This window comes from Podarcis raffonei, chromosome 11 (assembly GCF_027172205.1).
Source record: "Podarcis raffonei isolate rPodRaf1 chromosome 11, rPodRaf1.pri, whole genome shotgun sequence".
Classification (NCBI taxonomy): domain Eukaryota; kingdom Metazoa; phylum Chordata; class Lepidosauria; order Squamata; family Lacertidae; genus Podarcis; species Podarcis raffonei.
In genome coordinates, this window is record NC_070612.1 from 10,853,805 (window position 1) to 10,875,296 (window position 21,492).

General features: G+C 45.0%; 1 protein-coding gene across 5 annotated transcripts in view; it reads right to left on the reverse strand.

The window, feature by feature from the left end:
• MYO5B (myosin VB) overlaps window positions 1-21,492 on the reverse strand; it is a 291,515-nt gene that overhangs the window by 23,501 nt on the left and 246,522 nt on the right. For 3 of the 5 annotated variants that reach the window (XM_053408482.1, XM_053408479.1, XM_053408478.1), the window contains 4 exons: window positions 15,713-15,778; window positions 8,588-8,827; window positions 7,720-7,820; window positions 2,484-2,561 (listed from right to left, as the gene is read on the reverse strand). In XM_053408482.1, the coding sequence (XP_053264457.1) occupies window positions 2,484-2,561; window positions 7,720-7,820; window positions 8,588-8,827; window positions 15,713-15,778 (485 nt within the window). The remainder of the gene's footprint in view (window positions 1-2,483; window positions 2,562-7,719; window positions 7,821-8,587; window positions 8,828-15,712; window positions 15,779-21,492) is intronic. The other 2 variants (XM_053408481.1, XM_053408480.1) reach the window with 2 other exon arrangements.

Below are 21,492 nucleotides of genomic sequence, written 5' to 3' on the forward strand. Positions count from 1 at the left end.
GTTAACATTTGGTAAGCTAAATTGATTCTTAAAGGTACCAATTAGAGTCTGCTAAATTGAAACCTCTGCTACTTAACCCCCGCCCCAAAAAAAGCTTTCACAAGAGATTCTAAAAGCAAGGCTGCAAACATTCATCAATCTGTTCTGACAGCCTGATCTAGGCAGGTGGTAGAACCCTAAGGTTTTGAGTAGGTTGAACCACTTCACATTGCAAGTGTGTGTGTGTGGGGGGGGTGCCTTCAGAATTCTTCCCCCATGTTTTTTAAGGGCTCCCTGTGCTTGTTTTATCAGCACATATACCTTAAAAAGGCCTCTCCACAAACAGAAAATCAGAGCAGCCTTCTCTCTGATTTACTAGTTTTCTACTTGAAGATAGCTGGAATCTGAAGTGGTACAGTCCACTCCTCGGGACTCTATCTGCCAATGTAGACTCAGCAGTTTCTAGACACTGAGTTTACTAATATAGGATTGTGATCAGCAGCGAGGCAACCTGGGAAGCTATTCAAGGCTCAAGAAGCTTTGGCCCAGGTTCCAAAGGCATCCTTCTAGGTGGACCTCTTGACATGACTGGCTCACTCCCTGGGAAAAAGTTTGCCTGGGTACCAACACGCCAGCCTGCCAGGAGGTGGTTTTGTGTATGTAAGCTACTACAAACCGAATTCAACAACAGCAACAAAAAATCAGGATGCCAAAAGCTGGATTTGGCCTAAAACAATAGGACACAGTCCTGCAAAGATGTGAAATGCTGGGATGTTTGGGATAGAAACCAGCAAATGGTAAGGGATACCGGCAGTTGCAATGCAATTGAATTACTGCATGCATAAAGCTCTTTGTGGCGGCCTTAGTCAAGATTCATGCAAAAGACATCTCCGCACAAGGCATGCTATACCTGCTAGGTTGTCAGTGCCAGATTATGGGCTCTACTTTAAGAAAGGAGACGGCATGTACGGAAGATATATACTGGCCTTGGTCCAGTATATCTGATGGAGCGTCTCCACCCCCATCGTTCTACCCGGACACTGAGGTCCAGCGCTGAGGGCCTTCTGGCGGTTCCCTCACTGCGAGAAGCCAAGTTACAGGGAACCAGGCAGAGGGCCTTCTCGGTAGTGGCGCCCACACTGTGGAATGCCCTCCCACCAGATGTCAAAGAGAATAACAACTACCAGACTTTTAGAAGACATCTGAAGGCAGCCCTGTTTAGGGAAGCTTTTAATGTTTGATGTATTACAGTATTTTAATATATTTTTTGGAAGCCGCCCAGAGTGGCTGGGGAAGCCCAGCCAGATGGGTGGGGTATAAATAATAAATTATTATTATTATTATTATTATTATTATTATTATTATTATTATTATTATTAAAGATATGCTAAAGGTCCACAAAATCCTGAATTGGCCCTCCTGTCCATATCCAGGCTTTGTGTGCATTTCCACATGCACACGCAAAGGCAGCACCTGCCTTCTAAGAATCTCAGCACTAGATTTAAATACAAGAGCAGGTTTTTTAGACCTCGTAGATATGTGAGAGAAAAATGCTTGGAAGCACTTTCATGCCTTTGATTTGTCCTCTTTTCTCCTCAGCTGTGCTGTTCCTTACAAAAAAACACACTAAATACCCCCCACTCCCTAGTAATAATGGAAATGGAATAAACTGAAAATGTAAGATACTTAGAAAATTGATCGGAGGCTTCTGCATCTACAACTCGCTAGTGTGTGAAATAACATCTGTACAACTGGAACAAGTGACAAGGTGCCTCGGGAAAATATGAAGATATATGGCTGAAATCATTCTTTTATTTCACTACCATATCAAATTGATGATAGAGTACTGTATAGAAATTGAAATAGTGACTATCTGTATTAGTCACACACAATGATATACTGCAATATGCATGCAGGCTGAAGGGTGTGCAACACTTGATGCCCAGAAGAAACATTTTAAAAGTTTTGCATAAAGATCCAAGAATGAAGCTACTGTATGCAAATATCCTTAATTACCATTATTTATTCTAGAGGAAGAATTACCTTAGCCAGTTTAAGAAAAAAAGAAACACACACACTCCTCAGATTTAGGGCTGGCTAGCCCTGGCAGGCGACCGTTTCCACTCTAGAAAACTCAAAACTTAGCTGGTCGGCCAGCACCCAGAAATTGCCAACAGGATGCCCATGGATGCCAGTGTGCCCACCATTATTTGTTGATGAGTGATAGTTGATGCTATCAATCAATCAATCAATCAATCAATCAATCAATCAGCCCAGCCAGCCTCTTGTCTCTGTATCCCTCACACACAGATCTGGTTCCAGTCACTACCCAAGTGGCAACGCTGGATTTGACATCAAAACAGCTCCAAAGGAATCCAGTTTGGGGTCTTTGTGAATTATGTCCATTTCCGGTTCCACATGAAAGTGAGGGGAAGGAGAAACACTGGAAAGAGACAGTAGGAAAAGGTCCGAAAGGAGAAGGAAAAGATGTAAAAGTATTTGACCTGGCAACTTGCTTTAGACCCTGATAGGCCAAGCCGAGTTCTCCATCTTCATTCAGATACCCCCAGTCCTCAGTCTTGCTAGAAAGAAAGGACAGAGGAAAGGGAAAGAGAAGTGGACAGGAAAGAAAGATAAAAGAAGCGTCAGCTGCAAGAGATGGGAAGAAAAAGGAGGCCTCAGCTGCATTGAGGCAGACAGGCCCTGTGCCAACATTACAATCCACACATTGTAGTGGGCAAGGTTGGGGGAGAAAAATCATGACCACACCTGCTGTTCCTGCACCCTCAGCATAAGTTATGCACCTCTATGAAAATATTATCATTAATGTGTTGCTATCAGGTGCAATCACAACCACCCCCACTGCTTGATTATGTCTGCACAGAATTGCAGTTTTTAAAGAAAAAGCACCATTACAGTAAGGTGATAATGCTGTGAACCACCCATCCCACATGTTAAAACTTTGACAGTCTTGTTAAGAACAGTCTTCTGGCTTCTTACCCTCAAAACCCACCCAAGAAATTCTCTCTCTCTCTCTCTCTCCCTCTCTCTCTCTCTCTCCCTCCCTCTCTCTCTCTCCCTCCCCCTCTCCCTCTCCCTCTCCCTCTCTCACACACACACCCCCTCCTCCAATGGCCCACATTAATAGGAGAGTGTTGACAACTGGGAGATCACATCTGCCCCAGTGTCAAACCTGGGCTGTATTTCACATAAAGAGATGTACAGAAGAGCATTTTTCAGTTGCTAAACAAATGCAGAGACATATGCTACTTTGGCAAACCTTGATTATACTGAGAATATAGCAAATGACTGTGTCCGAGTCCACAAAGGGCCCTAATTTTAGTGCTAAGGCCCTTAAAAACTGCCCAGCTGGTTTGAGTGTAGCACCTGAAGTCACATTTTCTTCTTCCAGCTGTGGCTTAAGAGAGATGGGTCAAGCAAGGACCAGCCATGGTCCTTTGGCACAGCATCATCAGCAACATCATCTGCTTAGCAACAGAACACTTGCCCATTAATGTGCAATGAGTTGCAGTGCTCTCAACTATCACAATGTTCAGATATTACAAAAGGGAAGACGAGCAATTAACTGAAGAGCTGGGTCTCGCCATATTAGGGCATGATGGGAGACGCACCCCTTCGCTCTGTGAGAAAGATGGGTTGCCTCACTGCCCTGAAATAAAGCAACCGAGATGCTCAAAAACAATTCCAGCTTTGCGATCCTGGCATCCTCCCACCATTTTATACTGTTCCGCTCATCTCCTCTGAGTGTTACTGCTACAGCTCAAATTAGGAGCAGACTCAAACGGACGCCTCCCCGCAAGCAATGGCTCCACCAAAGAGAAAATTATGGGGAAAATATGTTATGGAACACGTACAAACTATTGGAGATGTATGTCCTATTGTCACCAATTTTGTTACCCAGTTCCTGGGACAGTCGCAGTAGGTGCATTTGGGCTGCCAGCATAAAAACTGGGGCAATCCCTGTGCTGTCTATGTAGGTCATTGAATCACTGAATTGTAGAGTTGGAAGGGACCATGACGGTCATCTAGTTCAACCCCCAGCAATACAGGAATCTTTTGCCCAAAATGGGGCTCGAACCCACAGCCATGAGATGAAGAGTCTCATGCTCTACTGCCTGAGCTATCCCCCTACCCCTAGTTTGGCACACAGCTGACATTTGTAGAAGGAAGCCACCCCCCCCCCCAAATTCCTGGATTATTGTGGAATGAAACTAATTCAAGGACATGCCATTAGCCTTGAATATAAAGTCTGGTAAATGACAAGCCCATGGCATTTATAACTCCTGAACCTCCATTTGCAAATGGAAAGCAGTTAGGGCTTGCATCCATCAAGGAAGCAAACCCCCGTGGAGGCATCTCTCTTGAGCCCATGCTTTTAAATTGATATTGTCCTGCTGTTTATGAGCTGATCTGACAGAAAGGAAACACTCACAGAGTAGATCTACAGAGTGGAAACATGCAGACTGTGGAAGACAAGGCTGCTGAAGGACTGTAGGCAACATGCAAAATTATTTTGGGGCAGCGGTAGCCAATGTAGTGCTGGTAAACTCCCAACTCCCATGAACCCCAGCCAAAAGTGAGGGATGATGGAGTTGCAGTCTGACAACACCTGGAAGGGCTCCAGGTTGGCTTTCCGTGTTTTAAAGGTGCCAAAGTCTGTTGCAAAACAGACCACAAGCTTTTTAGATGCATCAGCGACAAGAGTTCAGGAGAGAGAGCCAAATGGCAGTGGTTGTCAAATGGACTGGAACTCAAGCAACTTGGCCAGTTGCCAAGGGACCCCAGTATGGATCCCACTCTGAGTTCCACTTTCTAAGAGAGCGGTTTGGTAGCCTTCCCTAGTGAGCGGCTGGTGACTTTTGACTAAACAGCAGGAAGAACTTTCTGACGGTAAGAGCTGTTCGACAGTGGAATGGGCTCCCTCGGGAGATGGTGGATTCTCCTTCACTGGAGGTTTTTAGGGAGAAGTTGGATGGCTTTAGTTGAGATTCCTGCTTTAGTTGAGATTCCTGCATTTCAGGGGGTTGGACTAAATGACCCTTAGTGTCCCTTTCCAACTCTACAATTCTATGATTCCCAGCAACAGCTTCTCTCTACACATCTCTGCAAAATCGGATTTGGGAAGCCATCGTTTTCTTTTAATTATTATTTTTTAAGAACGGTTTAATTGAACAACATAAAATAAAAAGTGAAAATAAAGAAAAGCTATACTATATCATTGGACGAGTTCCTTTGCTTCCACAACATTTACAAACCCAGATGATAGCTTAAGTTTGTAGAAGATAGGAAAGGTGATGGGATCTGGGGAATACTATGAACATGGAGCTATCTAATTACAGTCAAATAAGTATTTAGATTGCTTGCAGCATTTTTATGAATGTTCCAGCTTTATCTATCCAGTCTCCCCCCTCCCCATCTATTCTCTGCCTCTTTCGTGCTTTCGTGGATAAAGGGATGGGAGGATACTCATGGGAGTGATGTAAATCTCTCTCCCTCTTTTCTGTTATTGTAAAAGGAAGACACAAATTCAGGGTATTAAGCTCACACTGCAGGAAACCTGTAATCAAAGAGGAATCATGGCTGAGAGTTAAGATACAAATTTAGCAGCTAATGTGGGTGATGGGCTGCCAAGGACACAAGATGTGTATATATTAGCTCATTTTACCATTATAAAGCTGGTGGTTTGCTTTTCTTTAACACTTTTTCCAGCCTCAGGGGAAACAGCTTGGCAGCCCTCCTATTAAACATCTTCCCTCAGCATGGTCTATGAATTATTACTTTGATGTAAGTAGTGCTTATAACTCTCCTGTACTGCTACAAAAGCTATATTCCACTGTAGCTTTGACACAGAAGGAGTTCCAACCACTCTGCAACACGGTGGATTGAACTACTTAAGTCTCGAGCCAGGAACACCGTATCCTAATGTTGGATTGATACCTTTTCTGTATAAGCAAACTCAGCATTGATGTGACTGGTGTCGGGGAAAGGCCACAGCTCATTGGCAGAGCATCAATAGTGGGAATCACCAGGCAGGCCTGGGAGAGACCCCAGTCTAAAATCCTGCAGCACTGCTGAAAGTCAGTGTGAACAATACTGAGCTAGATGGACCAAGATACTGAGCTAGATGGATAAGGCATCTTCCTAATAACAATAACAACAATAATAATTTTATTATTTGTACCCAGCCCATCTGACTGGGTTGCCCAGCTACTCTGGGCAGCTTCCAGAATATGCAAAAACATCAAACATTAAAAACTGTCCCAATACAGGGCTGCCTTCAGATGTCTTCTAAAGGTTTTATAGTTACTTGTCTTCTTGACATCTGATGGGAGGGCGTTCCACAGGGCAGGCGCCACTACCAAGAAGGCCCTCTGCCTGGTTCCCTGTAACTCAGCTTCTCACAGCGAGGGAACCAGCAGAAGGCCCTATGACAAGGAAGGCCCTTGGAGCTAGATCTCAGTGGCCAGGCTGAGCTTGTGACATTTTAACTGTTGTACATTATCCTGAGTAATGCGTATGCATTAGAAGGGAGGGACATACATGTCTGGGGGGTAAGGACACCCAATTGGCATTTTAAAATTTCCATTTGTCTATCTACCCATCCACATAAAAAGGAAGTAACTCTGGAGGTAAGAAAACAGTAGACAATGCAAGGGGATCAAGATGTAAGAAACAGTGTCCTGTTTGCAACATATTTCTTTCTTCTCCGCAAAAAAAAAAAGCTCAGGTTTGTTCTTTCAAACTAATTCACATGACCAACTTGGCATGCCGAAGAAGCAGTCTGAGTAGTCCATTGTCAAAACCTGGCATGCAAAGCGGTCAACTCATTATGTATCTAATTTGCAATGCAAGCACCATCACTGCAAAGCTAGTGAAGTAGGGCTTAAGGAGCCTTCCTCCTTATTGGGTCCTTAGACGTTGTTGGGGCTACAGCATCCCCTGCTAGGAATAATGGGAGCTGTGATGTAAAAAATACCCGAGGACACAGTTTTGACTTGCAATCTCTATGTGTGTAAGAAGGGTCACACAACTGCTTTACCATGGGCCTAATTCTGTACCTCCACACCCCCCCCCAACGTTCCTTTCTCAGTACAGCTCATCTGGCCGTGCAAATTGGCCCCAGATCTTCAACAGTTAAAGCCAAGTTTAGAAAAAAAATTCTTCAGAGCCTTTCTAGGAGTTATGCCAGGCACCCCCAAACTCGGCCCTCCAGCTGTTTTGGGACTACAATTCCCATCATCCCTGACCACTGGTCCTGTTAGCTAGGGATGATGGGAGTTGTAGTCCCAAAACGGCTGGAGGGCTGAGTTTGGGGATGCCTGAGCTATGCAATTCTTTTTTAAAAAAACAACCCCCCTCTTGCTTTTTGAGCCCCTCTCAGATACCATTGAAATGTTTCTGAGTTGTTCTCCACAATGTATGAGGTCTAGAAATTTATTTTAGGGAAAGGGAAGCCAAGATGCTCAGGATACCAATATCCCATGAAACAGCAGATTCTGTGCTTGTGTGAAAAGGCCACAAACAAGAAGGATACACACTGAACAGTTTGTAGTTTGATGCTTCTGTAAGAAGAAGCAATCCATATTTTTGTTTATGATTGCACCTGTTGCTGGCACCCTGCATCTGAGGACGCCCCCCTCAATTTCTTAGAAATGAACGGAGGGTCCAGATTCCAACTCGTGTTGACCAGTAGTAATGGATAAACAAAGACAGGCTTACCGGTTTGTCTGACACACTCCATGATAGGCCTCTATGGCATCTTCTGGATCCACATGCTTGTCACTATTGGGCCAGCTGGTTTGCATGTTGCTGTTTGACTCCTTGAAAAAGAAAAAGCCTACCATGAAATATTTCCTCCCGGTCAATAATTTCCATTTCCCTCCCCACATGCTCTGCTAATTCTACATTGTTCACACATGCAACATTTTTGACATGCAAAAGTTTTCACAATCATTATTATTACATTTGCGACAAGGTACATTCAATGTCTGAAGGAAGTCGGAAAGTGAACTGGAAGGGCCCAGTGGAATTCGGCCTGAAGAGCAGTTAAGAGGAAAGACGGAAGGCAGATTTTCAACACAAACCTATTTCGGTTTTATTCCTCCAAAGAAACCTGGGAGTTGTAGTTTAGTGAGAACACCAAGAATTATCTTTTCAGATTTCTCTAACTCACCTCACGAAAATATGATTCCCTGGGAAAAATGAATGATTACTACACCAATTTAATATGAAGAATGGAAATTGGTGGCTGAGCCATCCTAGAACTGAGAAACCAGAACTGAAAAGGGGAAATTCATATTTTGTAAAATGGGCTGGGGGGACGACGACAGGGGACTGGTCACTTACATTTGCCCAGACCCTTCTTCTGATCAATTTGTCTTTGATATCAGTTCAGTCAATGTAGACAGAAAGCAATGCAACTTGGAACAATTTGTTTCAAAAGAATCCTCCTGACCGTTTTTGGTTTTGGACTTGCCGTAAACCACTGTGCCCGACCATTGAGATACAGTGATAGTTGGCAACATGGTGAAAAGAAAGCACACACAAACGCACACAAATGGAAGGACCTGCTTTTCTTGTCCATTACCATATTTCTGCCTGCATCTTTTTGCTGGGCTGCCTTTATAATCTGTGTCCTGAGAATAAGCACCTCTTCCTTCCGCACTTCCAGCTCTTCGTTAGCAGACTTGAGCTGATTCAGGAGGAGGCTGTAACTGTCGTGGACATCGTTAGAAGAGTTGTTCTGGGCCACCCGATCCACTATAGCTTTCCTCAGCTCGTTAAGGTCATTTTTCAGTTTCTTGTTCTCAGATTCTAACTCTTGCCTCTATTGAAAATGACATTTGAAAAGTCATCCCCACTTAATCATTTCTATAACTGCTGCTCTTGTTTTTCTTATTCCTTTGGAGCAGCGCACGTTAACAAAAAGCACAACGGGATGATCAGCCAGACTCAGCAAGTTTAACTGTGTATGAACACAACTGCATGCACTTCTTAGCGATTAACAGGGCTAGTCCTACCATTAGGTAGACTGAGGCGGCCGCTTCAGGCAGCAGATTTTGGGTGTCATGAAAGAGCAGCCAATTGTTAAGTTACTTAATTTGTTGCATTTGTAATTTTACTGCCATTGTGGGAGAGAGGTACTGGTGGGGTTTTATGTTTCAGGTATCAAAATAACTTGGTTGGCCTTTTGCTGCCATTTGCTGCTCTGCTTCAGGCGGCAAAATGTCTTGGACTGGCTCTGGCTACTTAATCTTCCTCAGATTGTACCAGCATGTAAAAAGGCGCTGAGAATCTGTAAACCATTTCAAAATCAAGGTACAAAGAAAGCATCTCCCACAGAATGCATAAGCAAAACCTTCTCAGAGAGGTCAGAGGGGCAATTAAAAGCTACACGTTATACATTTTAATGAGTACAATAAACATTAAATCGCAACTACAGAGAAGAAAGAGGTCTTTGAGGTTTGTCCTGAATCTTGTTTTTCCCACAATATAGCTGTTCCTAGCGCTTTAGCTGCAAGTGGGGAAGTATCCTTCCTGCCCTGGCCTCAATAGAGTCAGTGGCCAAATATTTCTTGAGAGTGGGGATGGTGAATCTGCAAATTTTGTTTTCTCTCAGTTTCTCATTTTTCAAAACTTAAATTCAGTTCTCCACGTTTTCATATCAGCATGTGATTATATATAAAAAAAAGTTTTCACAAAAATTCTTCAGGTGTGTATTTTACCAGCTATGGCTGATACATCAGCTATGGTTGTTCTTGGACAGGGAAAGGCTGGCCACGGTTATCCATGCTTTGGTAACCTCAAGACTCGGTTATTGGAACATGCTGTAGGCTGGGCTACCCTTGGGCCTTGTCCAGAGGCTTCAGTTGATGGAGACCTGGAATACAGTGTCCTGTTCTGGGCACCACAGTTTAAGAAGGATGTTGACAAGCTAGAACATTTTGCAGAGGAGGGCAACTAAGATGATCAAGGGTCTGGAAATCAAGCCTTATGAGGAACAGTTGAGGAAGTTGGGTATGTTTAGTCTGGAAAAGAGGAGACTGACAGGAGATATGATAGCCACCTTCAAATATCTCATGGGAAGAGGGAACAAGCTTGTTTTCTCCTGCTCTGGAGGCTAGGACCCAAACCTATGGCTTCAAGTTACAAGAAAGGCAATTCTGACTGAACAAAAGGAAGAACTTTATGACACTAAAAGCTTTTATACAGTGGAACAGACTCCCTTGGGAGGTTGTGGACTCTCCTTCCTTGGAGGTTTTTAACCAGAGGTTGGGTGGTCTTCTGCCATTATAATCTACTTGAGATTCCTGCTTTGCAGGGGATTGGAATGGATGACCCTCAGAGTTCTTTCCAACTCTACAATTCTATGGTTTTATGATTCTATACTCATATTCACCAGGAGCCATTCCACTTGAGGTCAGAACAGCTGAACTGGACTTTCGGTGCCTACTGAATACTTTTATTATTGTTATTATTATACCACCAGCATTTTAATTGAAATTTGATTTTACAGTTTTAACTGATTTTTTTACTTTACATCTTTGTAAACCACTTAGGGACTACTGTAGTTAGGTGACATGTAAATTGTTTAAATAAATAAATAAAAGAATCACGCATTCAGAAGCAGAACATTGGCTTTCATTAAGCATGCCTGAATCTGCTTCCAGTACCAATCTTCTATAAAGGTAAAGGTAAAGGGACCCCTGACATGAGGTCCAGTTGCAGCGCTCATCTCACTTTATTGGCTGAGGGAGCCGGCGTACAGCTTCTGGGTCATGTGGCCTGCATGACTAAGCTGCTTCTGGAGAACCAGAGCAGTGCACGGAAACGCCGTTTACCTTCCCGGAGCAGTACCTATTTATCTACTTGCACTTTGACGTGCTTTTGAACTGCTAGGTTGGCAGGAGCAGGGACCGAGCAACGGGAGCTCACCCCATCGTGGGGATTCAAACCACCGACCTTCTGATCGGCAAGTCCTAGGCTCTGTGGTTTAACCCACAGCGCCACCCATCCCTTGCACTACAGGTTACCTTGATTAATTTCTAAAAGGAGATTGTCCCCCAATCTTCTATATTCAGCCCCAAATCTCCTCTTACCCTGAACTCCATTCTTTGTTCCAATTGTTTTATAGGGAGCTGTGGTCTTATCTGTGAGACAGAAGCTTCCCATTTTATATTTTGCATTCACATAAAGGAGGATGGTGAACGAAACACGAACTCTCTTGGAGGAGGCCTGCTTATTACGGTATTATCTACCATTAACTTTTTGTGAGCTGCCAAGAAAACATGAATTATTATGCTGCCTATAAACACAGTTATTAAATAAATAACTTTAAAAAACCCCCAGTATATTTACTGTTTCTAAGGGAAACTGTTCCAGAATGACCAGAAATTGCTAAGAATCTTCCTTTTTTCCCACCTCCTTTGGGTGCCCGAAAAATAAATGGTTCCAGTTGATGCACATTAAAGATTTATCTTCAAGTTGCGAACAGCTCACACATTAATCATGAGCCTAACATACAAAAAGAAGTCCAAAATGCAACAATTTCTTTTAAAACCTCTTACTGGAGCAAGAAAAAGGGGAGGGGGTGGGGGGAAAGAGAAGAAAGAACAAATTCTATTTATGTCATCACCATCTGTAAATAATTTTGCACACAGAATAGGCAAATTGGTAGAAGATGACTTAAGAAATGCACTACATTGCCAAAGGGAGGTGGCAGGAGGGAAAGCAATTGGTAGTATATGTATACAGTGGTACCTCGGGTTACATACGCTTCAGGTTACAGACTCCGCTAACCCAGAAATAGTACCTCGGGTTAAGAACTTTGCTTCAGGATGAGAACAGAAATCATGCTCTGGAGGCGCGGCAGCAGCGGGAGGCCCCATTAGCTAAAGTGGTGCTTCAGGTTAAGAACAGTTTCAGGTTAAGAACCTCTGGTGTTATGTACTGAAGTTCTCACCCTGGGACAGCAGGGGGATACTGTAGATAGTTATGCAAATAAGGGATCGAAAGTCACATTCAGTGATTGGATAGTTTTAGAAATTTGCTACAGTTACGTTGTATATAAGCTCTATGTAAGCAGGCTGACTGAACCCTTCAGTTCTGCTCTGGCCTGTGAATAAACAAGAGCTGTTTGAAGAATCGCTGTGCCGTCTGATATGTTCACCCACAACTTAACATCTGGAATGAATTAAGTACGTAACCAGAGGTACCACTGTATTTCCTTGATGCTCAGAAAATTGTTAGCCTGAAGAAAATGCAGTGCTCACTTACACCTTGTGCCTTACACAGCAGAATAAGAGAAGAAAGCAAATTCAGGCATGATCAGTGTTTGGATAGGCTACTGCAGGGGAATCTCTTATATATGCTGACTTAAGTCCCATGATATAAGAAAGGTGGGATATAAATGTACTAAATAAAATAATGTATGAATCTTCAGAAAACAGGGCATCCATGATACGGCATCTCTAACAGCCACCTCAAGGTTGTGGTTGGCATCCATCTGTCTTGAGAGACAATAGAGTGCACCTCTGGGGATGAAGTCAAAGCTCCGCGTTAGCAGCACCAAGGTGACCTCCCCGGGACGCAAGCCTGGGCAGTGTGGTTGAAGGTCCTGGGCTGCCCAGACGACAAGTCCCACCTCTCGGTCTCACTGATGTGGTCCAAAGGAAAGCCAAGCAAGACATTGGGTACCAGCTTGGCTGCAGGAGTTGCCAGAAGGAGGCGTACAAGGCCCCATCCAACCGTCTTAGGGACTCCACTTCAGATTTGTGCTGGGTTTACTCCTTAGCCTTTTCTTCTCCCAAAGACATCCCTCAAACCAGCAGAGGTTTAGGATCAGAGTTCTCCTTCTTCTAGTGGGCTACCTTCCCAGGCTGATGAGCCCCATATATCCCCCCCCCCTGCCTCTACAGCACATGCAGAAACTGCCTTCTTGACTGCTGGACCCACTTTGGTCTTGTTCACTCAATCCGCTGGAGGCTGTCTTTGCGTGCAGGTAAAGGTAAAGGGACCCCTGACCATTAGGTCCAGTCGTGGCCGACTCTGGGGTTGCAGCACTCATCTTTATTGGCCGAGGGAGCCGGTGTACAGCTTCCGGGACATGTGGCCAGCATGACTAAGTCGCTTCTGGCAAACCAGAGCAGCGCACGGAAACACCATTTACCTTCCTGCCGGAGCGGTACCTATTTATCTACCGTATTTTTCGCTCTATAACACGCATCTGACCATAACACGCACATCGTTTTTAGAGGAGGAAAACAAGGGAAAAAACATTCTGAATGAAACAGTGGATGTATCATTTTTGTGCTTCATGCTGTGGCCACAGACATGTGATCTGATGGTGAATTTGGGGTGACCCAATGCAAAAATCCTGAGAATTCCTGTGGATCCATGCTTTATAACCACGTTTTTGCACCATTGCAGCCCTAGGCAACAGTGGGTGCGTGATTTTTCTGGTGCAGGCTGTAGCCATGGACATGCTATGTGATCTGATGTGAATTTGGGGTGACCCAATGCAAAAATCCTGAGAATTCCTGTGGATCCATGCTTTGTAACCACGTTTTTGCACCATTGCAGCCCCAGGCAACAGTGGGTGCGTGATTTTTTTGGTGCAGGCTGTAGCCATGGACATGCTATGTGATCTGATGTGAATTTGGGGTGACCCAATGCAAAGATCCTGAGGATCCATGTGGATCCATGCTTTTTAACCACGTTTTTGCACCATTGCAGCCCCAGGCAACAGTGGGTGCGTGATTTTTTTGGTGCAGGCTGTAGCCATGGACATGCTATGTGATCTGATGGTGAATTTGGGGTGACCCAATGCAAAGATCCTGAGAATCCCTGTGGATCCATGCTTTGTAACCACATTTTTGCACCATTGCAGCCCCAGGCAACAGTGGGTGCGTGATTTTTTTTTTGGTGCAGGCTGTAGCCATGGACATGCTATGTGATCTGATGTGAATTTGGGGTGACCCAATGCAAAGATCCTGAGGATCCATGTGGATCCATGCTTTTTAACCACGTTTTTGCACCATTGCAGCCCCAGGCAACAGTGGGTGCGTGATTTTTTTGGTGCAGGCTGTAGCCATGGACATGCTATGTGATCTGATGGTGAATTTGGGGTGACCCAATGCAAAGATCCTGAGGATCCATGTGGATCCATGCTTTTTAACCATGTTTTTGCACCATTGCAGCCCCAGGCAACAGTGGGTGCGTGATTTTGGGGGGGCAGGCTGTAGCCATGGACATGCTATGTGATCTGATGGTGAATTTGGGGTGACCCAATGCAAAGATCCTGAGGATCCATGTGGATCTATGCTTTGTAACCACATTTTAAGTGGGGAGCGAAGGAAAAACAAAGAAGGGACATGAGAGGGGTGTGCAGAGAAGCAGCTGGCTAAGAATGCAGGAGAGGGATTTAATGGGAGGGAGAAAAGAAAGGCAAAAGTTTCCCCCCACCCAAGCCAGCCATCTCTCTCTCTCTCTCTCTGTCTCTCTCTCCCCCCCTCTCTCCCTCCCCCCCTCTCTCTCCCTCCCCCCCCTCTCTCTCCCTCTCCCCCAGCAGCACCGGAGCACAGAGAGGAATTAGAAGGAACACACTCTGCTTTCCCCTCTGCTTGCCTGGAGGGGAGGGGCTTTCCCTGCTCTTTGTTCCCTTTCAGCAAACACAGCAAGGAAACAGAGGAGGGTGGGCAGTAAGACCCTGAGGCAGAATGCAGGAAAGCAGCCACTTCCTCTTTTCAGGTTTCCCTTCTCCGTGAAGCGCGATTTGATTTTTGCCTGATTTTTCGGCTCCAGGGACCACACATTCGCTCAATAACACGCACAGACATTTCCCCTTCCTTTTTAGGAGAAAAAATCTGCGTGTTATAGAGGGGAAAATACGGTACTTGCACTTCGACATCCTTTCGAACTGCTAGGTTGGCAGGAGCAGGGACCGAGCAACGGGAGCTCACCCCGTCGCGGGGATTCGAACCGCCGACCTTCTGATCGGCAAGTCCTAGGCTCTGTGGTTTAACCCACAGTGCCACCCGCGTGCAGGAGAAGTCCCTAAATCACCAAGGATTTGAGACCCATTGGCTCCCCTCACCTGGTTTGGCTGGTCAGTCAAAGTCGTTCCCGGGGTGTGGCTGCTGTTGCATGCTGACAGCTTCTAGGAACCACAGGTGATAGCTGAGGGCAGGGAAGGGACAAACTACCAAAGGTGGACAAACTACCCCAGAAGAAGCACAACTCTACCAGAGGTGGACAGGAGGACACAGTCCTTCAACCAACATTTTGAACTGAGCCCAGAAACTCATTGATAGCAAAAGCATCATCTGCCACATCTGAATCAGACCTAACAGGCAGAGAAGGGCTCTGAAGTCCCTGCAGTGCTCATCCAAGGACTTGGGGAGTCCCAAGAACACCCCAATTAGAGAGTTTATAGGGCACAGAGCACATTGTGCCGTAAGATAGCCAAGTCAGTCAGTGGGGCCAAGCTGTGAACAAACAAGATGCCTCTTTTTGTCATAACCAAATGAAAAGGGGACAGAAAGCTGAGCCTAGAAAGGAAGACCATGAGACTGTAAATAGTTAAGGCATATTTTGGTGTACCCGTCATGCAGATTTATAGAGACTGGTATCAGCAAAGCTCTTGCAGCTTTTTAGCACCTGAGGTGGATGAAGAGAAAAAGATATATATCCCTGGCCTGCAAATTTCTTTTACCTTCAGACTGTTGTACGCTAGATCCGTATCGCGGTCCAAATCCATTTCGTTCTTCATTTCAATTACCTGGATGGATTAAGGAGGGAGAAAGAGAGAGATTTGATTTGACAACAGGCTACAGCGGTTAGGCTTTTTGATTGCAGCTCTGGGTCACCTTACAAAATCTGTTGTTTACTGGCAGAGCAATTTGGCCAAGAAAGAAAAGCCGAAAGAGCGAAGGGTGTTTAGTAAACATAGAATCGGATGAGAGGAAAGATAAAAACAATGGGATGGTAAAACAGGGGCACGCGCAGAGGGAATCCCTTTTCTCTCTTCTCCTAGCGTCTGTATTATTTATCTGTATCCTATTTGCTGATTCTGTTCTTCCATGCGTAGATGGCAAAAGAGGTAAAATGATGCTGTTGGACAGGGGAGAAAAGAATCTCTGTCGCTAGCACAGGCCTCTGAGCCTGCAAAAAATATAACAGTAGATAGAGGGTTGAAGCGACTCGTCATATCTTTCCAAAGTGTAGAGATTGCCTGAGGGCAGCATGCAGACATCCCTTCCACAAGATACTAAGGAATGGCATCAGCAGCAAAGGTCAGCTATCAGGCACTTGCCGTGTTTCTTTAAGGCAGTCATCTGTAGCTAGCAGGAGTGGAAGTTGTTCAGGGCAGTGAACAGGTCTGACTCGGGAGTCTTAACAGTGTTTGCTTGAGACTCTTGGAATAAAAAAAGCCGACTGGTGGGGACCAGTGGAAAGGACCCCCTTGGAAGGTGCTGGACTTTCCTTCCTTGGAGGTTTTGGAGCAGAGGTTGGATGGCCATCTGTCATGGGTGCTTTAGCTGAGATTTCTGCATTGCAGGGAGTTGGGCTAGATTATTTTCAGAGTCCTTTCCAACTCTGCAATTCTACAATTCTATGAAAGACTGAATTCCTGCTCGTCACCTCTCAATCCCAACAGAATGGCCTCTCAGCCCTGGCTTTAGATAAAAAATCTATGGGGAGTTCAAACAAGAATAATAATGATAATAATAATTTATTATTTATACCCCGCCCATCTGGCTGGGTTTCCCCAGCCTCTCAGGGCGGCTTCCAACAAACACTAAAATACAATAACCTATTAAACATTTAAAGCTTCCCTAAACAGGGCTGCCTTGAGATGTCTTCTAAAAGTTTGGTAGTTATTTTTCTCTTTGACATCTGGTGGGAGGGCGTTCCACAGGGCGGGTGCCACTACCGAGAAGGCCCTCTGCCTGGTTCCCTGTAACCTCACTTCTCACAATGAGGGAACTGCCAGAAGGCCCTCGGCGCTGGACCTCAGTGTCCGGGCAGAATGATGGAGGTGGAGACGCTCCTTCAGGTATACTGGACCGAGGCCGTTTAGGGCTTTAAAGGTCAGCACCAACACTTTGAATTGTGCTCGGAAATGTACTGGGAGCCAGTACGTTTGAATGAATGAATGAATGAAACAATGAATACTTGGAGAAGCAAAGTATTTTTTGTACTTCGGCTGCACTGAATGTACCCACTTCTTGGCAAATGTTGAGATTAGGTAACACGAGAGCTGTTGTGGGATAGTGAGCAGAATGACAAACAAAGACCATGGAGACCCGGATTCAACCCCAGATAAGCTCATTAAGCAACCTTGAGTCAGTCCTCCCTCTCAGCCCACCCCACCTCAGAGGGTTGTTGCCTATCATGATGTAGTGGTTTGAGTAGCATCTGGGAGAGCAAGGTTCAGATCCACACCTAGCCATGAAACTCACTGGGTGACCTTGGGCCAATCACTGTCTCTCGGATGAACCTACCTCACAGGGTTGTGAGAATAAAATGGGAGGGGGGAGAACCATGAATGCTACCTTGAACTTCCTGGAGGAAAGCATGCAGGTGGGGTGTGTGTGGAAATACAATAATAATTTTTAAATTGTTGTGAGGGTAAAAAAAATGTGGGGTTGCTGGAACCAGCTGCAGCCCTACTTAAAAAGGAAACACAAGAGGAATTAAACAAGAGTCCACTATGGTTCAATCTCCAGTGATTCCACAGTGCTTGGAAGACCATTAATTTTGGAAATGGGGATGTTTAAAAACTGCGCACGGGAGAGAGAGCATTCCATGTCACTATGTGGTCTCCAGTCGCTGCTTTGCATCAAAGTACATGGAATATGCAGGCTATTTTTCTTTCTGCTTTGGGTTGCTGCTTTTGTTTTTATAAAAAGTAATAAAAAATGAATTGCAGAAAGAAGTGGCAACGTTATCCTACAAGGACTCTGGGTCGTGATGAGCCTTCTTTTAAATAAATGATGGTCCTTTCTGCCTCAGAAACGCAAGAGAACTTGTACATTTGCGGGGCAAGCACAACTTTTCAGAAAGAGAACTCTCTGAAGGGTATTATCAGCAACTGAAAAAGAGACAAGAAACTGGTGGGTGGAGGGAGACTTGACGGGGGACATCCATAATACATACTTAAAAGGCAGCCGTCTTTCTATGACCAGATAAACAAGCTAGAAGCAAGTGCTGTCCCTTTTTCAACCCGCTTCTACTGGTTAATAGGCACAGAGCTTACAAGCTTCGCAAAAGGCATCTGGTTGGCCACAGGATGCTGGACCAGGCACCTGATCCAGATGTCTTTAACTGGATCCAGCAGGGCTCCTCTTCAGCTCTTAGGTAAAGACCCTGCCCTTTCAAGCCCCAGGTGGGAGTTTTCCTCCCACTTCAAATATCAGATGCAAGGGGAGGGGGCTGGCAATTCTGACCAAGACAGCAGCACCGAGAGCAAAGGACCAGTGTTTGAAACTCCCATTGTTCTAGGCGCATTTTGTGAGCAGTTTCTGAGCTCCAGGCACAGTACTGCGCCTAAGATTTCAGATTAAAACTGCAGAGTGGAAGGAAACGAGGACTTTTTTCTGCCTCCCCACTTCCAGCTACTCTCTGAAGACTAGATAAGAGACCCTCTTCAGAATATTAGGGGGGCGGGCAGGGGAAGGACTAGACCATGTGAAAAATGAATGTAATATTTTAACTGCGGTTCATTCATTTTCAGCTTTGTATTCTTGTTATTAAAAACACACACCTAGACATTCCGTTGTTGTGCCCATAACCTAGGTTTAAGGTGCCATTTAGCTCCCAGCTTTCATATCTAAGTTTCTAACACTGCAAAGGACTCTCCTCACCCATATCATGGATCCCAATTTGGTTCCCCATTTCCTGCACTAACTATTTTTTGTTTAAATATCAAGTGCATCAGGGCAAGCCGTGAGATGAAATGTCCTATCTAGTTTGGTCTTAACAGAGCAAACAAAGCTAGCTCCATACAACCAGTAATTTTGTGGATGGACCAGTTTGTTGGGGCTTCTGGAAACTGACAGGGGAGGTTGAATGACACAGAAGTGCATCTATGATAAAGTATTGAAGAGACTTTTACTCAAATCTTCTTCCCCATTCTGCCCCAAGGTTAACTATTACTTCATTGAGCTTCTGTGGACTAGAGGCTGTCTTATGAAATGCCAGTCCATGAATGCTTACATCATAATTAAATTGCTGGTCTAGCATTGAAAGGCTCTTTTGTTTTTGCCTCAACAAATTAACATAGCTACCCCTCTGGAGATTATTGCAACTGGTTCATAAATGGGGGCCTGTGAGAGGGGGTGTTATTGGTTTGGTTTGTTCTTGTTCTTATTATGTACTTTATAGTTTTCTTCTGCATTTTTATGCTGTGGCCCACTCTGAGATCTTTGGAAAAAGGGTGGTATACAAATTTAATTATTACTAAAATTAATAGTAGTAGTAGTAGTAGTAGTGGGACATGGGTGGCACTGTGGGTTAAACCACAGAGCCTAGGAGATGCCGATCAGAAGGTCGGTGGTTCGAATCCCCGCGATGGGGTGAGCTCCCGTTGCTCGGTCCCTGCTCCTGCCAACCTAGCAATTTGAAAGCACGTCAAAGTGCAAGTAGATAAGTAGGTACCACTCCGGCAGAAAGGTAAACGGCGTTTCTGTGCCCTCCTCTGGTTCGCCAGAAAGCAGCTTAGTCATGCTGGCCACATGACCCGGAAGCTGTACGCCGGCTCCCTCGGCCAATAAAGCGAGATGAGCGCCACAACCCCAGAGTCGGTCACGACTGGACCTAATGGTCAGGGGTCCCTTTACCTTTACCCCTCCGGAGATTATTACAACTGGTTCATAAATGGGGACCTGTGAGAGAGAGGGTGCTATTGGTTTGGTTGGTTCTTGTTCATATTATGTACTTTATAGTTTTCTTCTGCATTTTTATGCTGTGGCCTACTCTGAGATCTTTGGATGAAGGGCAATATACAAATTTAATTAATAATAAAATTAATAATAATAATAGTAATAGTAAATAACTGACTTAGGAATCTTCCTTATACTGAGTAAGAACAAAAGTCCATCCAGCTAAATGTTGTCTTCACTGACAGGCACCAGGTCTCTGAGGCTTCAGAGATGGGTCTATCCCAGCCCTATTTAGAGATACTGGGGAATAAACCTGAGACCTGCATGCAAGGCATACCCTTTACTACTATCGCCTACTAGCCAATCCTCATTTAACCAGAAATGGCAGGGGCTGAACCTCAGATCTTCTGCACGAGAAGCACATGCTCTACCAAAAAGGTCCCCCCCCCCCAGAAATCTTGCTCAGAGTCAACCTATGAGATCCCATGTCTGACGTTCAGAACCTCAACTGCTGTGAAACCAACTCAAGAGTGTGGCAGGGGTGACGGCTGAGCTCGTGCCACAGATGGATCTGGTGGAAAGGAGATAGATGACTCTGCATGGAGATGGTCCCTTTCCCAGCTGCTGCCCTGACCGCAGCCAACCTCAACCCAAAATCCCCTGGAAATTTGCAGACTGACACTTTCCGCTGGACAAAACTGGATCTCGCCATTTAGCTGGGGTTGCCAAGGCATAACTCTCTGTGTCTAAACATGTCCCCTCCCTAGTAGGATAAGTTGCATATTTCCTTTCATTAACAGGTTGTATTTTAGTAAAATGCCGGAACACCTACAACACAATAGGCAAGGATGTTCACATCAATGATGCCTTTTCACTACTTCTTCAGAATCGAAATTTCCCACAGGTCTGGGGGAAATGGAATCGATGATACTTTGGATTCATGACAGCTCATGAACAGAGTCATTGCCAGGCCAATTAACTGTACAGTGAGGTAAATCATTCCAGCATTGATTGTGTAGCCCGATGATTGCAAAGCCTGTCCTCAGGCAGAAGCCGGCAGCAATAGACTAAACCATCATAATTATGCATGGATTTCTAACTTAAGTGTGATGGTTAGATCTTAGGATCGCTGATGTTTTGGGTGTCAACAGGACACAAAGATGAAGTGAATACCTTTGAGTCGAAGGGTAGATTTACAAAGTATTTCTGAACAAAGGTAAAATCCCAGTCACCCATCTAAGCAAAACGTTCATGGGAACCTGCTTTAAAGTTCTCTTAAACGGCCCCGGCCCAGTATATCTAAAGGAGAGTCTCCACCCCCATCGTTCTGCCTAGACACTGGGGTCCAGCTCCAAGGGCCTTCTGGCGCTTCCCTCACTGCGAGAAGCCAAGCTACAGGGAACCAGGCAGAGGGCCTTCTCGGTGGTGGTGCCCGCCCTGTGGAATGCCCTCCCATCAGATGTCAAAGAGATAAACAACTACCTGACATTTAGAAGACACCTGAAGGCATCCCTATTTAGGGAAGTTTTTAATGTCTGACATTTTAATGTATTTTTAATCTTTGTTGGAAGCTGCCCAGAGTGGCTGGGGAAACCCAGCCAGATGGGCA